This window comes from Pelmatolapia mariae, linkage group LG1, assembly GCF_036321145.2.
Source record: "Pelmatolapia mariae isolate MD_Pm_ZW linkage group LG1, Pm_UMD_F_2, whole genome shotgun sequence".
Taxonomy (NCBI): domain Eukaryota; kingdom Metazoa; phylum Chordata; class Actinopteri; order Cichliformes; family Cichlidae; genus Pelmatolapia; species Pelmatolapia mariae.
Genome location: NC_086227.1, coordinates 19,553,429 through 19,570,923, shown reverse-complemented (window position 1 = coordinate 19,570,923; position 17,495 = coordinate 19,553,429). Strand labels below are relative to the sequence as shown.

The 17,495-nt window shown below is 42.2% G+C and overlaps 1 protein-coding gene across 15 annotated transcripts in view; it reads left to right on the top strand.

Moving 5' to 3' along the window:
* Window positions 1–17,495, top strand: part of tjp1a (tight junction protein 1a) — a 115,549-nt gene that overhangs the window by 95,922 nt on the left and 2,132 nt on the right. For 4 of the 15 annotated variants that reach the window (XM_063474834.1, XM_063474919.1, XM_063474883.1 and 1 more), the window contains 18 exons: window positions 649–757; window positions 855–1,074; window positions 1,520–1,704; window positions 2,072–2,167; window positions 2,949–2,975; window positions 5,110–5,192; window positions 5,520–5,730; window positions 6,326–6,426; window positions 6,509–6,859; window positions 7,829–8,077; window positions 9,296–10,114; window positions 10,241–10,323; window positions 10,453–10,632; window positions 10,780–10,886; window positions 11,003–11,262; window positions 11,596–11,750; window positions 11,836–12,056; window positions 13,606–13,749. In XM_063474834.1, coding sequence (XP_063330904.1) covers window positions 649–757; window positions 855–1,074; window positions 1,520–1,704; window positions 2,072–2,167; window positions 2,949–2,975; window positions 5,110–5,192; window positions 5,520–5,730; window positions 6,326–6,426; window positions 6,509–6,859; window positions 7,829–8,077; window positions 9,296–10,114; window positions 10,241–10,323; window positions 10,453–10,632; window positions 10,780–10,886; window positions 11,003–11,262; window positions 11,596–11,750; window positions 11,836–12,056; window positions 13,606–13,749 — 3,601 coding nt within the window. The remainder of the gene's footprint in view (window positions 1–648; window positions 758–854; window positions 1,075–1,519; window positions 1,705–2,071; window positions 2,168–2,948; window positions 2,976–5,109; window positions 5,193–5,519; window positions 5,731–6,325; window positions 6,427–6,508; window positions 6,860–7,828; window positions 8,078–9,295; window positions 10,115–10,240; window positions 10,324–10,452; window positions 10,633–10,779; window positions 10,887–11,002; window positions 11,263–11,595; window positions 11,751–11,835; window positions 12,057–13,605; window positions 13,750–17,495) is intronic. The other 11 variants (XM_063474844.1, XM_063474874.1, XM_063474867.1 and 8 more) reach the window with 11 other exon arrangements.

The window sequence follows — 17,495 nt, the reverse complement described above, 5'->3', positions numbered from 1 at the left end:
TTTAACTTGTAAATGTAGCACAAGCTGAGGGGAATTGAGACTAACATTTAGAAACTGTTTATCTATTAAACCATTATGCTATCTTCTTCTCTTAATGATTAAACAATGTCTTATATTCCTCCCACTCTACGCTGTAGACCTCTTTTGTGCCTGTGTTCTCCCTGCTGTACAAACAGATCTTAGAGACTTCCAGGACATTGTTTCCAATCTTTGGTGGTTTCCCCTCGGTCATGGTGTGCTAGCTGGAGATAAAGACGTCAAGCCCTTCTGTTTCTGAGAAGAATAAAGGTGTCTTTCTGTGGTTCAGTGACTCAGTCCATGTGTTTCTGGTTCCCCTGCTGCCCCTCAAGCAGAGTCAATAAACAGTAGTTATTGTTTTAAGGGCAGCAGCAGGAGAAGAGGGGGTGGCTGCTCGGTTAAAAGGGGAATGCTTTCTTTTCTTCTGTTCCTTTTTATCCCCTAAGAAATCAGATGTGTTGTGGTCAACAAATAAAGTTGCTGAGGCAACTGTGGAGCCAAGTAAACTTAAATCCAGTAGCTTTCAGCAGCTCTTATAAGCGTTTAACAGCCATTATTACAAATAATATTAGCCTTGAGTTGGCTTGTGCTGTTTGTCCTTCATTAAGTTAATTTCTTCTGCCTCTGCAGGTGAACAACGTGGACTTTGCTAACATCATCCGGGAAGAGGCTGTGCTTTTTCTGCTCGATCTTCCAAAAGGAGATGACGTTACTATTCTGGCTCAAAAGAAAAAGGATGGTGAGGGATGACGGCGTTGAGTAACGTTTTGTAGTGTAAACATGAAAGATTGTACGTCAAAACTAATCCTCTCTGTTATTATCTGCTTTGGCTTCAGTGTATCGAAGGATAGTGGAATCTGATGTGGGTGACTCCTTCTACATTCGAACGCATTTTGAATATGAAAAAGAGTCACCATATGGGCTGAGCTTTAACAAGGGAGAGGTTTTCCGTGTGGTAGACACACTCTATAATGGCAAATTAGGCTCCTGGCTCGCTATCCGTATCGGCAAGAACCACCAGGAAGTGGAAAGAGGCATAATCCCCAACAAGAATAGGTAAAAGATGTTTCATGGCACACATATTAGTATCTGTGCAGTTTGTTCTGGCATTTGATGAGTGGGCTAACAATGCAGGTAGAGGAATTAAAGCAATATAAATCTGAAGAAGTAATTTTATGATCTACTGTATTTCACACATTTATCACAATTTATGATTAAATTATCATATCAGCTCCACCAATGATGACCTGGGCCTGTTGACTTGTTCAGCTTAACTCAAATGGTTGGTTAGCTGTACAAACAGGGCTTTTAATTACACAGACAACGGTCAGCTTAACTTCTAATGTGATGGCAAATCCATAAAGACCATCATAACTGGATAACCAGTTAGCATTCAGTGCTCTACATTATTGTTGCAGTTACAGTAGGAGTACGTTACCATGACTTGTCTCTCCAGTCAGTGTAAAGTTTTACACTTTTACACCTTTTCTTCCCTTTCCAGAGCCGAGCAGCTATCCAGTGTGCAGTACACCCTTCCTAAAACACCTGGGGGCGACAGAGCTGACTTCTGGAGGTTCAGAGGGCTGCGGAGTTCCAAGAGGAATTTGCGGAAAAGCAGGGAGGACCTGTCAGCCCAGCCTGTTCAGACCAAGTTCCCTGCCTACGAGAGGGTGGTGCTGAGGGAAGGTAAGAGTACAGAAGCCAAAGGCAGTTACAGCAATAAAATGGGAGGCTTTCATCCGTATTATGCTTTCTTCTATACTTTACTGTAGGACTAAGACATTTGTGAGGTAGTGCTAACTAGGATTTGCTTTGTAAACACTGAAAAATACATGTACACAAAACAAAGGTAGGCTTTTGTGTATAAGCAAAACTTGGATAGTTTGATGTGTACCAGTTATGTCAGTGCACTAACGGTGTAGCTTCACTTTTCTCCTCTGGCCATTTAAGGTCTTGAATCTGTGTGGTTTTACACCAAATGTATTGAACACGTCTACAAGAACTGACTGTGATGTGATATGTGTAACACACACGTGATGTTGTTCTGATACAGCTGGGTTCCTGAGACCTGTGGTTATCTTTGGGCCGATTGCAGACGTGGCCCGAGAGAAACTGGCCAGGGAGGTGCCCGAAGTGTTCGAGCTAGCCAGTAAGTAACAAAGTACCCTCATGTCAATATCTCATGTTTCTCTGTCCGTTTTATCGAGACCGTAATCACCCATCACACACGCTAAAGCTGAAAGCTGCTTAAATCTCAGCATGCAGTTCTCACAGGAATGATTAGTAGCGAGTAGATGTTAAAGTCACTGTTGTGTTCTTATTATGTATGCGACATCTTTAAAAATCCACACTGCTTATTTAGATAAATAAGGTCCTTATTAAGGATATATAAAAATGTTGTTTATAATAACGTTTTTAGCCCTTTTGTGTTTTAATTTAATTAATTTTACATAATGATCAGAAGTTGGGGATTAAAATAGTCGTTATTCACAGGGCGCAGTTCGGATTTCTTTACAAAACATTTGCCCAGTGAATTTGTTTTTTACTAGATGACCTCCTCCTCCTATTACTACCTACTTCCTGTTCTTTTAATGGGCCTGTTAGTCAGGTTTGTCAAGCTGTGTTTATTTCCCCCGTCACTCTTTCAGTCTTCCATTTCCTCTGTTTATCTTTCACTCTTTGATACTCCAAGCAGAGCTAAACACTCATCATCCACCTCCTCTCACTTGTAGAAATTTCGAGCATCTTTTAATGTGCGGTTTTCATTTTAATACTCAGTGTTGAAATTCAATTACCTGAAGTGCAGAGCCGCACATGCACCAGTGTACCCAAACATACATTCAGTAGACACATCCACACAAAGTGTTTCCAGTCGTTGATGTTAATTTGCACAACTCAGTGATGTTTGTGTAACTGTATTTTCTTTTCAGAAACACATCAGCAACAAGGAGGGGAAAGTATGTGACTTGGTGCATCAAGTTTTGTTTCTTTTATTTAATTGAGTGAATGGCAGATAATCTATAAACTAGTGTTTGGTGGCTAGTTCCCTATTCTGTAGATGTTTAAAGAGCTATTGCCTGGTTTATGCATATTAGGGAATAGCACTTTATTTAATTTTCTTTTGTCATCACATTTGGGAGTAACTCTCCTATTATTACATTTCGGCCAGTGACGCACAATCTTGCAAAACTTGACACATGAGACTCGAGACAAAAGAAATATTATATTGTACTGACTCGCAGCTTTGTAGTGCATGTCTCTGTTTAATTAAAACGTGGAGAATAAACTTTTTGCTGTTTTAGAGTCTGCACAATTGACGTCTCTGATCCTGTGTGTCATCGTGATAGCTTCTCTTGTCCTAAGTTGCAGAAGAGATTAGCATGTGCAAATGAATGACAAAAAGCGTGCTTCCTGCACACAACAACATTTTTTGTTCGAATTAAATCGAGTGCTATTCTCCGTCTAAATGCAGGTTTCATGTTGAATGACAACAGCAAGGCTGCATGACGAGCCGTGCAGTTTAACATGCAGTGGAGACTGAGCTGGTATTTGAAAAACACATTGACAACCTCATGTACAAATACTGATAATAATCATGGTAACGATAACCATAACAGTATTGATGATCGTAAAAGGTATGAATGAAGATCAGGATTTACTTGACTAAGAGCACAGACTTATATTTGTACTTTTATTTCTTTCATCACCTACTTTTTGCCCATTAATTACACCACAGTTAATGTTTAAAAATACAAATATGGAGGCTCATGAACACAGAATCAAAGTGGACCTACTATGCTTGATTCCAGCTACATATTTCTTTTTCTTGGACTCCAAAAAAGTAGCTCTGCATGATTCACAGGTCCTTCTTTATTACATGGCGTGTCTTGGTGGAGCCCCTCAGTTCATCATCAGCCAGAGCTGTGTGCCTGAAATGGCCATGTCAGTGAGAGGATATCCTCTCTCACTGAGAAGAGTATTAAAAAAAAGAACTGGAGTATTTAGAGCCGTCTAAAGTCTGAGCTTTTTTTTTCAGGTACAAATACTCTTGTTGACTATGGGCAAAAAGCTTTTAAATGGAAGTGCCAATTAGGAAAACTGCTCAAATTTTAAGGTTTATTTTTAGGCCGTTTGCTTTATTATTGGATTCAAGTAAGTGGACGATCGAAAGCAGAAAAATGTAAAATACTGTCATAATTTACTGGTGGTGCAAAGAAGGTTTTCAATTCATTTGTGGTTCTTTTGACAGCTAGTGTCAGTGTCTTGTTTCTGTGCATGCGCCCATTGCAGATTTAATAACAGATTTATTAAGTGACTGAAAATGGATAGATGTCTCACTTACTGGCCTTTTTAGAATGGCAGAAAAAGAACTATTGATTTTAGCATTTACTTTTTAACATCGCCGCATATGCTTGAACCTGTGCATGAATGGCTATGTTTATTTGCCCTTTAATAAAACCCTTTTGATAGTTACGGCCAATGATTGCAGAGCTTAGATGCTACTAGATGGGGCCCTATGATGTGTTTGAGTCCTTGCTATCTATTAAGCCTCCTGTGGTGAGATGACTGCCCTCTTCTGAGCCTTTCTATGCATTTCTAGGCAGGAAGTAATTGCTTGTCTTTGTTTAAATTATAAACCTCTCTTCACATCCTTGCTTAAATCCCCTAGGCTTACAATGACACCTCAGTCTCATTAATCCCAAATGACCCTCCTGCTATTGTATGTGCTTATTTAATGTCAGTGTTCCTCACGTAACACATTTCCTGCACCATGTTTTAAATTGCTACATGCACTTGCACACACACATTTTAACGCTGGATTTCATTCCCCAAACCTCCCCAAAAATCCGTAATGACCGTTGCATGAGTTGGCTGCTGTCCTCATTTTGTGTTTTATTATGTAGCTGTTTGTATAAACGTACACTTGTCCTCTCCTGTACGAAGATCGTCATTCTGTATTTAACTGCTCTATTTATGGGAGTCGACAACTGCACGCTACAAAGATGTCTAATTGGGGCACAGCCTGTGTTTCTTGTTGTCATTCTCTTTTGTTGACGTGATGCAGTGACTCTGTCCATTTGTCTTCCAAAGAGAGTGAACCCAGGGATGCAGGAACAGACCAGAAGAGCTCTGGCATCATCCGACTGCATACAATTAAGCAGATCATTGATCGAGTGAGTTGAAATGAAATATACACATGTAGTGATTTGAAATTATGGAGGATTGTGGATAGAAAATGTCTTTGTGGCCCATTTGTTTTGGTGATTAAAAACATTGAAAGGAAAGCCAATAACATGCACAGCTCACTGCTGCCATCTGGTGTTCACTCAAGGAAATTATACATTACCCAAAGTAATGTGCTAAACTCAAGATTGCCTGTATGTGAATAGTGGAAAAGATGGTTCACGAAATTCTACTTTATGGAGACTCAGTCCTTAAATGGCAAATAATCACATTTATAAAGCGTGTTTTTTGTTTTTATTTCTTGTCTGTACCTGAAGGACAAGCATGCGGTGCTGGATATAACCCCGAATGCAGTGGACCGACTGAACTACGCTCAGTGGTATCCAATTGTGGTGTTTCTCAACCCGGACACCAAACAGGGCATCAAGAACATGAGGACACGGCTCTGCCCCGAGTCTAGGAAGAGCGCAAGAAAGCTTTATGATCGAGCCCTCAAGTTAAGAAAGAACAACCACCACCTCTTCACCAGTGAGTCCAGTGGAAGGAAAAAAAGGGTTCATCCACAGGGCGGGAGGGGTGGAGGGTTTAAGTGGGAGATTTCACAGGGAGCAAAGAGGAATTTCACACAGTTGACAAGTGAGCGCTGCAGTGTCGGCTGCTGTCGCAACAGCACACTTGTTGTGCCTGACCCTGCTCTGTCCTCACGAGTGTGCCCCCAGGCCTCTTTCTCAGCGTGCAGTCTCCCTGTCAAAGGATGTGCTCTAACCATGTTTGAGGAGCATCTGTTGAAGATAAACCGAGCGGGCCGAGAGAGCATTGCCATCAGCTTCATTCAGGCTTAAACACACATTCTTCTCATAAATCATCTTTCTTAACATTATCGTGCAACCGTGCCTCTTTTTAAAATCAGGATGTTTATCTGGTTATTGATCTGTAACAGCATACATACTGGGTCACCAGTGGAGAAAATGACTGTCGTTTAGTTTCTAGTCCAGAGTCACATTGCTCCAGCGTGCAAAACTTAATTTCTAGGAATAAGTAATACAAATGTTTTTTTGTTTTTTAAAATAATTGTGTGAGTGGAGAGAGTTTCATTTTTGCCCCTCCCTCTTTCTGCCTTCAGCAACCATTAACTTGAACAGCATGAACGATGGTTGGTTTGGAGCACTGAAAGAAATAATCCAGCAGCAGCAGAACCAGCTGGTGTGGGTTTCAGAGGGCAAGGTAAGACATGCGCACACATACACAATATTAATGATATTTCTCTTATCTCAGTCCCCTTCTCATTGTGTTCTTTATTTCACAGGCTGATGGAATTGGTGACGATGACCTGGACATCCATGACGACCGCCTTTCCTACCTGTCGGCGCCAGGCAGTGAGTATTCCATGTACAGCACAGACAGCCGCCACACCTCCGATTACGATGACACGGACACAGAGGGAGGAGCATACACAGACCAGGAGCTGGATGAAACGCTGAATGATGACGTGGGTCCACCCACGGAGCCTGCCATCACGCGGTCCTCCGAGCCTGTCCGTGAGGACCCGCCTGTCATCCAAGAGCCCCCTGGCTATGTCAGCTACCCGCACACAGTGCAGCCGGACCCCCTGAACCGCATCGACCCGGCCGGTTTCAAGGCACCAGCGCCGCAGCAGGTAGCGTTTCTGAGACCTGTACGTCTCCCCTGTTGTCTGGAGGACGCGGTGTGCGTTAGAAGGGTTTTCTGGAGGCGCTATTGAAGTCACTTTTTTGTATTTGCAGTTAATCTATTAACTGTTATAAAACAATATCAACGGGAAAGTGAAAACTTTTGTGGTCAGGTATTTATCATAATACATATATATATATATAATATATATGCAACTATAAAGAAATATATATCTTTATTTAATATAGTATTTATTTACATATTTGCCTCTATGTGTGTGTTTGACTGATGTTTGTGGGCGTGTGGGTTTTTTTTTTTAATTTTGAAGAGGAGAAGACTTCATACCTTTTACTATTACTCTTGCACTCTGTATTACCACAAGCTGTCTTATTAGTGTGACTATTACTAATGTCACTGAGTGAGGGAAAAAAAAGAACCAAAAAAACCCCACTTCTGTCTGTCTAAGTGTCTGTATCAGTATTCACCTATGTGCACTTCCTGCCTTTGTTCTACCTATGATTGGGACTGTGACAATATGACACCAGAAAGTATTATGTGCATGTTGGAAATGCCAGTGTTAATCCAGTGTACCTGTGAAATGTATTTATCACTACTCTATTGGTAGTTGTGATATTACAGTCTAAGCATTTGTCGTCTCATGATGTGTTAATGAACATGAAAAGGGAGAAAACGACTTACTGTATTGTAACCATAGAATTAAACTCGAGTTAGTATCACCCAACCTTGAAAACTTGTCCTGCTGCTAATTCCTAACCCTCACTTGCTATTGGTTGATCTGTAGCTACTGTTAAATGTGGCGGCGAGTGATAGGCTGTTTGTATCAATGTAAACTGTAGGGGTAAACAAAGAGCAGACCACTGTGGGGGGGGGGGGGGGCGGTGAGAAGGTAGAAACACTTGTACTTCACCACAGTGTGTCAGCGCATGTTATTAAACATTTCTGAACCACTTCACAGAAAGCAGAGGCCGCTGCTGTCCCTAGCATCTCCCAGCAGCCTGAGCCCAAGGCTGAGACAATGCCCCCTGCTGTCGACGTTACTGTAAAAACTGTAGGGGCTCTGAGCTCTGAGTCTCCTGCACCTCCCTACAGCCAGTCAAGCCCCATCCCAGAGGCTGGCTCACTTAGGAGGCCCACACCTGAGGTAGCACCTCAGAGCATCTCGCCAGAACCTCTACAGTCTGGACTGGGCAGTTCAGAACCAAAGGTATCCATCTGATCGTCACTGGATGCTCCGTGACCCGGCCCGGCTCGGCTCAGCTCGGTCTGACCTGGCTGAACTTCTGTGCTGCTGCTACTGCTGCCTGTCCTCCTATCTTCCTCTTGCTACCACGCTTCTCTCTCTTTTCTTCTGCCCTGCATGTCTGCTGACCACAGTGCTGCCCAGAAGAGACATATATGTGTGTGTGTGTGTGTGTGTGTGTGTGTGTGGTGTGGGGGTGCAAATGTGTGTGTGCAGATGCTGGTAAACAACAGTGGGCTTGAAGGGTGATGGCTGCGCTGATAGGCCTACAAGTAGAAGAGCAGTGGATATCCTGCAGCTCTGACCGTTGCTTATATTCTTTGCATGGCTGCAGTGCGTTTGTCTCTGTTAACCAATAGCAGCAGATCTCTTTGGGCTGTGTTTATCAGTGCAGACTGAATGGATTGTTTCTTTGTAAAAGTAGCCATTCATTTTCCTGAAATTTTATCTTCCACCTGTCCCGCATGTAGCTATGAGGACAAAACATTTGGCCATGATAACCTTTATCAGAAACAGTGTTTAGATGTTGATGGAGAATTAATGGTTACTTCTTAAATGTCAGGGTTTTTAAATGTGCTTCTGTAAAAGGAGTATGTGCTTCGGTCCTTAAATACTGTACGTTTATGTTGTTTTGCGACTGCACCAAGACAGTGGGTGACATTTTTTTCCGTTCCCGTTTGTTTACTACAGATCGGCACGTCATGCCTGAAGCAACCAGAAAAATTTTTCTAATTAGTGGAAGGAGTTTTAATAGCGCAGTTTTACGCGCTTAATTTTGTATTTTTTTTTTTTTCATTTTTTAGTAAAGGCGAGAAAAATGAATCCCATTGTTTTGTTGTGTATTTCAAAAACTTTATTCTTTATTTAAACTCTGTTTATTTTGGAGTTTCTGTGGTACATTGTGATTTTTTTATTATTATTTTTTTAAGCTGGAGTATTTGGCTGTGCTGCAATTTCTGTTAAATCTAATATATTATCTGACTAGTAACCCTTCCCTCTCAGTTTCTCTATTTCAGGTCTTTCCCTTCTCGTTTCGTCTTCTGCAATTCATTTTGCAGATTTGTTTTTTCTTTAGTCTGTGTGTGTCCAGTTTTCCATTTCACATAATTCACATCTTTGCAGTATATCTTGGAACCTGTGACGCTGTTAACCTCCTTTCTTTGTTGTGTATTTCTTCGGTAGATGTTTCAGAAGGATCCGTACAGCACAGACAACATAGGCAGAGGTGGTCACGGCATGAAGCCTGTGACGTACAACCCTCAACAGGGCTATCACCCTGACGAGCAGCCGTACAGAGATTATGACCACCCACCCAGTCGGTATGACATCAGCAGCAGTGGTGTCGGCGGTGGCTACCAGGAACCAAAGTACCGTAACTATGAGAGCTATGAGAACAGCGTGCCTCACTATGACCAGCAACCGTGGAACCCCTACAACCAGCCGTTCTCTACTGCCAACACCCAGGCCTACGATCCCCGTCCTCCTTACGGTGAGGGCCCCGACTCTCATTACACCCCTCCCCTACGCTACGATGAGCCGCCACCTCAGCAGGGATTTGACGGACGGCCTCGCTACGGCAAACCGACAGTTTCAGCACCTCTCCGTTACGATGATCTTCCACCTCCCCCTCAGCCGTCTGAATTGCACTATGACCCAAATTCTCACCTGAGCACATACCCCTCAGCTGCCCGCTCACCAGAACCCGCTGCCCAGCGGCCCGCCTATAACCAGGGACCAGCATCGCAGCAGAAAAGCTACAAATCTCAGCAGTACGATCCTGCTCCCGTGAACTCTGAATCTAGCCCCACCCTTCATAAAGTCGAGACTCCCTCACCTTCACCTGCTGATGTTCCAAAAGCTGCACCTGCAAGAGATGAGCAGCAGGAGGAAGATCCCGCCATGCGGCCTCAGTCAGTACTGACGAGGGTCAAAATGTTTGAGAACAAACGCTCTGTGTCCATGGACCGAGCCAGAGATGCCGGGGATTCATTTGGGAATAAGGTAAACTGGCATGATACAAGTTTCCAATTCTTTAAGTTGCTTTCAACTTTTAGGAAATTAGCAGCTTAGAAGAAGAAAACATTTGTTTTATCCCTCTGATAAATTTCATTGCTTTTCCTGCTTCAGGCTGCCGATTTGCCCTTGAAAGCTGGTGGAGTAATCCCTAAAGCAAATTCTCTGAGCAACCTGGATCAAGAGAAGACCTTTAGGTAAGCCTAGAGTTGCTGTTCAAAATGTATCACAGTTTAATTTTGGCTCTGTATTGTAAACTCCTTTTCATCTGCTTTGCTCTAACTTCTGCCATGTGTTTTACCTTCTGGACTGTGTTGTTACACCAGCAGAGGGCCAGAGCCTCAGAAGCCTCAGTCCAAGGGATCCGATGACATCGTGCGCTCCAACCATTATGACCCTGATGAGGATGAGGACTACTACAGGAAACAGTTGTCTTACTTTGACAGACTGCAGTCTGGCTCCAATAAACCCCAACCACAAGCACAGTCCAGCCACAGTTTCCCCAGGTGATTCTCACTTTCCCTATTATTTCCATATTTGTGTAAAACAAGTGAGATTTTTTTTTCCATTATACACATTTTGGGTATTCGTGTCTTTCTTTTCTTTTCCTTAATCTTTTTTATCTAACTTATGCTTTTCATTTTGTGATGTAGGATGGACTCAGTGGAGAAACCAAGTCCACTGGAGAAAAAATATGAACCAGTTCCCCAAGTGACACCAGCTGTGCCACCGGCCACGCTGCCCAAGCCCTCACCTGATGGTAAAATTGACTGTAGTCAGGATTTTTATCTCATATAAGATCGTGATCAAAGGTGAAATACACTTGTGTACTGTACTGTAGAGCTTTTTTGGCTGACATGCGTTGCTCTTCTACAGCCAAGCCTCCTGCTCGAGAGGACACGGTCCAGACCAACTTTCTTCCTCACAAGAGTTTCCCTGAGAAGTCTCCAGTCAATGGCACCAGTGAACAGCCTCCAAAGACGGTCACTAGCACTGGGGGTTTGCCCACATCCACCTACAACCGCTTTGCGCCCAAGCCCTACACCACCTCTGCCAAGCCTTTTTCGCGCAAGTTCGACAGTCCTAAATTCAACCACAACCTCCTGTCCAATGACAAGCCTGAGAGTGCTCCCAAGGTAAACCGATTTTGGCCCGAGGTCTCACAGAGTCAAATATATGATGGTGCAAGGGAGGTTGGAAGCTTTAAAATCAATGTGTGTTTGAATCAAAATCAAATAACCGGATGGCGCTCTTAATGTAACCTCGGCTGTCAGCCTTCGTGTCACATTAAAATCATGAACAGGGTAATACAGTTTTTAAAACGTAAAGAAAAGTCTCCAGTGTTTTTTAAAATCTTTTCAAATTTAATGACCAACAGGTTTTTCTGAAATGTTGGTAGCATATGCTAACATTTCTAAAATGTTTAAATGAATAAAGTGTCTCATTTAAACCTCTTGCATGTGTAACAGGGACAGAGCTCGAGTCTGGTAAAGCCTCAGGTACCCCCACAGCCCCAGAACACAGACCAAGACAGTGGCCTGGACACTTTCACACGCACAACGGACCCCCGATCCAAATACCAGCAGAACAACGTAAACGCCGTGCCCAAGGCCATCCCTGTGAGGTAGGAAGCTATGTCTGAGTAGATTTAAAGGTAAAGGTTTATTATTAAATATAACAGTGTGACACTAAAGCCGTTTGTCTCCCAGCCCCAGTGCCCTAGAGGATGATGAAGATGAAGACGAAGGTCACACTGTGGTGGCAACAGCTCGTGGTATCTTCAACTCTAACGGTGGCGTTCTGAGCTCCATCGAGACAGGTGTCAGCATCATTATCCCGCAGGGTGCCATCCCCGACGGCGTGGAGCAAGAGATTTACTTCAAGGTCTGTCGAGACAACAGCATTCTGCCGCCACTCGACAAGGAGAAAGGTAAGATGTTAAAAAAAAATGGAGGAAGAAAGAAAACAAAATTAATTTTTTGTTTTGGAGGGTTTTTGTTCTTCTGCTGTCCATATGTACCGCCATATATCCATCTTACTGATCAACGCCATAACAAAAGGAATGATTCTGAGTATCCTCTGAAAGAACAGTCTGTTCTGTCTCTCCCCGATGAGGCTGTTATGAGTCCAGTCCAGTTTTTTATTGAATTGAATGGTAGGGTAGTTTCTTTATTGCCCTCCCTATTGATGAAAAAAATGAAGAGGTGAAACTTTCATTCCTCTGGAGTCTGTCACTGCTTTTTGAGCTTAAGAAGATCCCATTCCACCATGTAATGAAGCTTTAGATCAGTCCTTGTAACACAGTAATTCACTGTAACCACACAAATCAATAGATACCTTAGTTTTATTAAATTGCCTCAAGGTCTTCACTCCATTATTTATATGAATCTGGACAGAAATGGATGTAAGCTCTGCAGGTTGACTGGATGGTAGAGGCAGACTTTATATTCTTAGATCAGTGTGACCAGTGATTATGTGGAAATATGTGACAGCGTAGAATGGTTCACTTTTTAGTGATGCACATTCAGAGAATCTGAAACTGCAGCTGTTTTTAGGTTTACAGTGAGACTTCACTCAGCAGGCAGCTGTTTTTAGTGAACCATCTCTAAAAACCCATTGCACGCTACCTGCTCAGCATCAAACTGCTGGCAGACGGTGACTTAGTGGTGAACATGGAGAAGAATTCAGCAGCTAAGCAGACAGATAATTCCCTCAGGAGCTGGTAGAGAAGAATCAGAGCCAAATATTGTAATCAGTTTTGTTTTAAAAAGCAGTGATGCTGGTGCTGTTTCAGTAGCAAATAAAGAAGTTAGAATAAAATATGTTATTAGAATTAGTATAACATAAAAACCACCATTTTCTGCCGATGCTACGTGTGAAAAAGGAAGACTGCTGAAAATGTCTACAGCTGGTTCTCCTGCTGTTGCAAAGATTTTTATCCCTTTGTTGCAGCCATTATCATCCACGTTGTTAGAGTCTGACCAATTTATTGGCAGGTCGATATTATTGGTGACTATTTTGTCGATCTGTCAGTATTGGCATTTAGTTAAAAGTAAAGAAGAGAGGAGAAACCCCCTTCAACCATGTTATGAGTGCTGATTGTGCACAGTTTGTCCACCAGATGGCACTCTGCAGCTTTCCTGTTTGAATCGCCACAAACGCAGCATTCAGCTGATTGGCCAGGATCATTAAAAGACTCTGATCCTGTATTTGATGCTATTGCTTGGGTGTTGCATTGATTGAATGGCTGTTGGGTGGATGAAATACGTAAATGAGCATTTATTAGTTCAGTTTCATCTCAAAACAAAATGATGATTCAATAAATTGTTTTATTATATAGATTGTCATGAAACCCAATCCAAATAATCTCATATGCCTAGAAGCGAAAAGCCAACAAAAGCTTTAGGCTAAAAGGACATTTTATACCCGTGTGGGTTTGTGACAGAATGTTTAACCCTGCTGTGTGTTTGTATTTGCAGGAGAGACTCTGCTCAGCCCTCTGGTGATGTGTGGACCTCACGGCCTAAAGTTCCTGAAGCCTGTGGAGCTACGCTTACCTCACTGTGCGTCAATGACCCCTGATGGTTGGTCTTTTGCTCTAAAATCCTCCGACTCCTCGTCGGGTATGCTGTGCTCTCTCTGTTCTTCTGGGGTCGTTTGGGCTGGCTGTGTGACAAACTGAGGGTTTTGGGGTCACTGTTTTTAATCAGCTTTCACCCCTAGTTTTGATTCTTCTCTTTATCAAACATCCAACTCTCAAAGAGAATCAACCAGATGATGTATGACACGATGTTTGAGAATCAATGTAGGGGGAAAATCTGCCTTATTTCATAATTCTGGCTTCAAGTCGATTCATTTCCTTTATTTTTACTGACTAACCCACAGTCTCTTACACTGTACCACTGGTTTATTCATTTCACATGCTGAAACTTCAGCATTTCTCTCTTGCTTCCTCTCAATCATCTTAACAAGCTCCTCTCATTTTTTCTTTTCCATTTAACATGCATGCACTGGATTCTTGGCCGCACTATAATTGAACTTCATCAGGTGTAATTACTCTGTAATGCATGCTTCTGTGCTCAGATTCATATTTTTCACATAGCCGCCCAATCCTGACCTGAAGAACAAACAGCTTTCACAGATCTTCTGGAAACTGGGACGCTGTCATAAACGATAATTTCTGTCATTATCCTGCATAAAAATTTAAAAAAAAAACACACACACAGAGACATGTTGCTATGATGTCAGGCTGTAGCTTTCTAAATTTAGCTCTCATTTTTCAAAGTGTTCCTATTTGAAGGCAGCTTTCAGGTGGTGAGAAATTGAATTTTCATGCTAAGAATTCTTCCAGACTTACTGGAAGAGTTCTGCACTCTTATCAGTTTATAGCTAGTGTCACTCTGCTACATAGCTCCAATAAATTTAGCTACAATTACAAGTTAAACATATGCAGACTGCAGAATTAGAGGGCCTGCAGTGTGACGCAGGACTTAGTTTAGTTCAAATGTGTCGCTGCAGGTCCTTATCTTTTCATATTTGAGTTATATAAAGCAGGATATACACTACGGTGTCAAAGTACAAGTAAAACCACAAAGAAGATTATTTCTGAATACTAAATTCTATATTTATACTGTACTGTAGACAAAAAAAACAAACCTCTTCAAACTGGTTTTCATTGAATCTATAACGTAACTGAGCAAAGTAACCAAGAAAGACCCAGAGTTCGAACCCAGGTTAAACCTCTGTATACAAAGAAAAATGAGAACTGAACACATATGAGGGAAGCAGCTAAATTAGCCTTTTCTTCATACTGTCCTTCCCATATCCCATCTTCAAAAACAGTGGTCATTTTGGCAGTGGTCAGGATTAGCTGTTAATTAGCCTCATTTTAAGGATGAGACATGGAAGGCTGAATGAGATGTCAGCTCACTCTGTTGTCCTGCTGCATTGTGGGCGGATTATCGCGCTGCGTCGTAATCCTCTTATTGTAAAGCAAGGCCACTCTCCGGCCTCCTCCTATACCCTTCTGTGGTTTTCTTCGCACTTTGCTTTGTGCTTCTCTCTTTTTTCTTTTTCATTTTTTTCACCCATTTGCAAGTCTCTGCTTCTTGTTGCGTCCTTTATCTCTGCTCTGTTTAAATACTTACATTACAGCCAGTGTGATGCAGTTTTGCTCTGTAGGAGAATTTGTTTGTTGTTTCTAATAAAAAGCAGAAGTTTGGCATCGTAGTATATTTGAAGGGTTGATCCCATCAGTGACCAGAGAGTGAGATGAAGCTACGATGCTGTACTTTGATAAGTGACTGTTTTGTTTGTAGTTCTTGCTCATTACAAACAAAACAGGGACCTCCTTTCACACATTTTAGGATACACCTGTAATGTATTTGTTAATATATGTTTATTAAGGATACAGTGAGGGTGAAATGACTGATTAACAGAAACTTAATCGACTGTTTTGACAGGGGTTTTTTTGTCATCTGTAAGTAAAACGTCAGATTTCTGCTCTCAGGTGTCACTTTCAGTTGATATTTTCTATTCTATGCAATTTAAAGCTGATTTTTTTTTTTACTGCTTTATCATACATACACCACCACAAAATAGTTTCTGACAACTGGATATGAGATTTGTGACTTCCACATTGGAAGAAATTTGGCGGCTATTCTTGTCACATCCTGGCATCAAAGGAAGGAGGCGAAAGCCCGGAACTCATAACTCAAATGCAGTTTTTTATTTGAAGTTTTAAAGGTCGGCATTTTGGCTCTCTGCCTTCCGTGGGATAAAATTTAATGTATTGCAATTATCATGAACGTCGAGAATTACTTGCAGACAGACTTTATTAGTGTCTAAGCTACAGGCGCTCTGTGAAGCGCGTGTGAAAGAACATGGCGATGACTGAAGGACAGAATTGAAAGCTTGTTTTGTGCTTATGTCGAGCACATAAGAAGTCAGCTCGAGTGCAGAGCCGACAAGCGGCCAATGAGTTTATCGAAATGAATGTTTTTGTGTTCTGTTTGGACTAAAAAGGAAAGAAAAATGTTGGTGAGGCGTGTTAACAGCTCTCAGAAAAAAGGCAAACAGGTGTAGACTCTGCACACATAAGCTCTACACCTGAGCCTCAGTCGGTGCTGTTATTCAGAGCACTTTACACACAGCTGCTTGAACTATAGCTCGCACGTCTGTGACAGTGAGCGGCCATGTAAGTGCTGGTCTGACCACTGGGAATTAGTTGCATCCTGCTATACCTTCAGAGCCACAGCCTGCCCACAGTAAACAAACTTTCAATTAAGGCTTTCATCTGAGTTATAAGTGGTGCTTTTAATTTACCCGAGCAGAAGACGTGGTTATCTTCGCTTTAATCTCTTCCCTGGCGCTGAATCTTTAGATTAAGCCCTCCCCTTCTTCTATACAAAATATGTGTTTTTACTCATTTCTGCTTCTTTTGGATGTAAGAACATCACTATAGAGATTAATGTGCAGTTTGACACTAGAAAGCTGTTTTCACATCATCCAGGAAAGCTCCACGGTGCTCACCTGACATCTCATTTCTACTATGTGACATGACAGCTAAACTTGGCACCAAAAGTACAGAAATTTGTGTTTGATCGATTATTTCTTTGTTGTAACGATGCTTCTTGGCAATGAATTTTATACCGTTGGAAAGCCTGTTTATTTTCTCTTGATTAGTGCCACATTTGAAAGGAAAATGTGGGTTGAGCAGCAGAGTTGAGTGTCTGGGTTGCCAGATCTTCTCTGCCAATGCCAAACAGCTTATTCTGTGACCAACACAACCACAACTTGGTGACCAGCATGAGGAGGAGGAGCCAGGCTGTCGTGGCTATTTAAGGTTCTTCCACATGCTGCCGAGGTCCCTGTTTGTTAATTGACAACATGTCTTGTTTCTTCAGACTACAGTAAACGACAACACTGCACCACTCAACTCTGCTGCTCAGCCAACGAAAGCATTTTCCTTACAAACGAGTCAACATTTAAGGGGAAATAAAACGGCTTTCCAATGGTGTAAGAGTTTAACCCCAAGAAGCATCGTTACAACAAAGAAATTATCGACCAAACAAATGTTCTTACTTTTTTGGGCTAAGTTTAGTTCAGCCAGCAGCAAGTCCACGTATACACCAGGGGATGGAGAGCGATGTCCACCAGTTAGTATTTTCATGTCAGACTGTCTGACACAGATCTAAAGTGGAGCGTTTCTCTTTTAAGAGGAAGCTTTTAAAGTATGGCTGTATCAGTGAAGAGGCTGCACACACACTGTGACATGCACTGTGGTCAGTCCTGCATTGATGGACCTCTGCTGAGCTCGCTCTGCCTCTGATTGATTCCTCTTGGCACAGATACGCATGTTTATAATTGC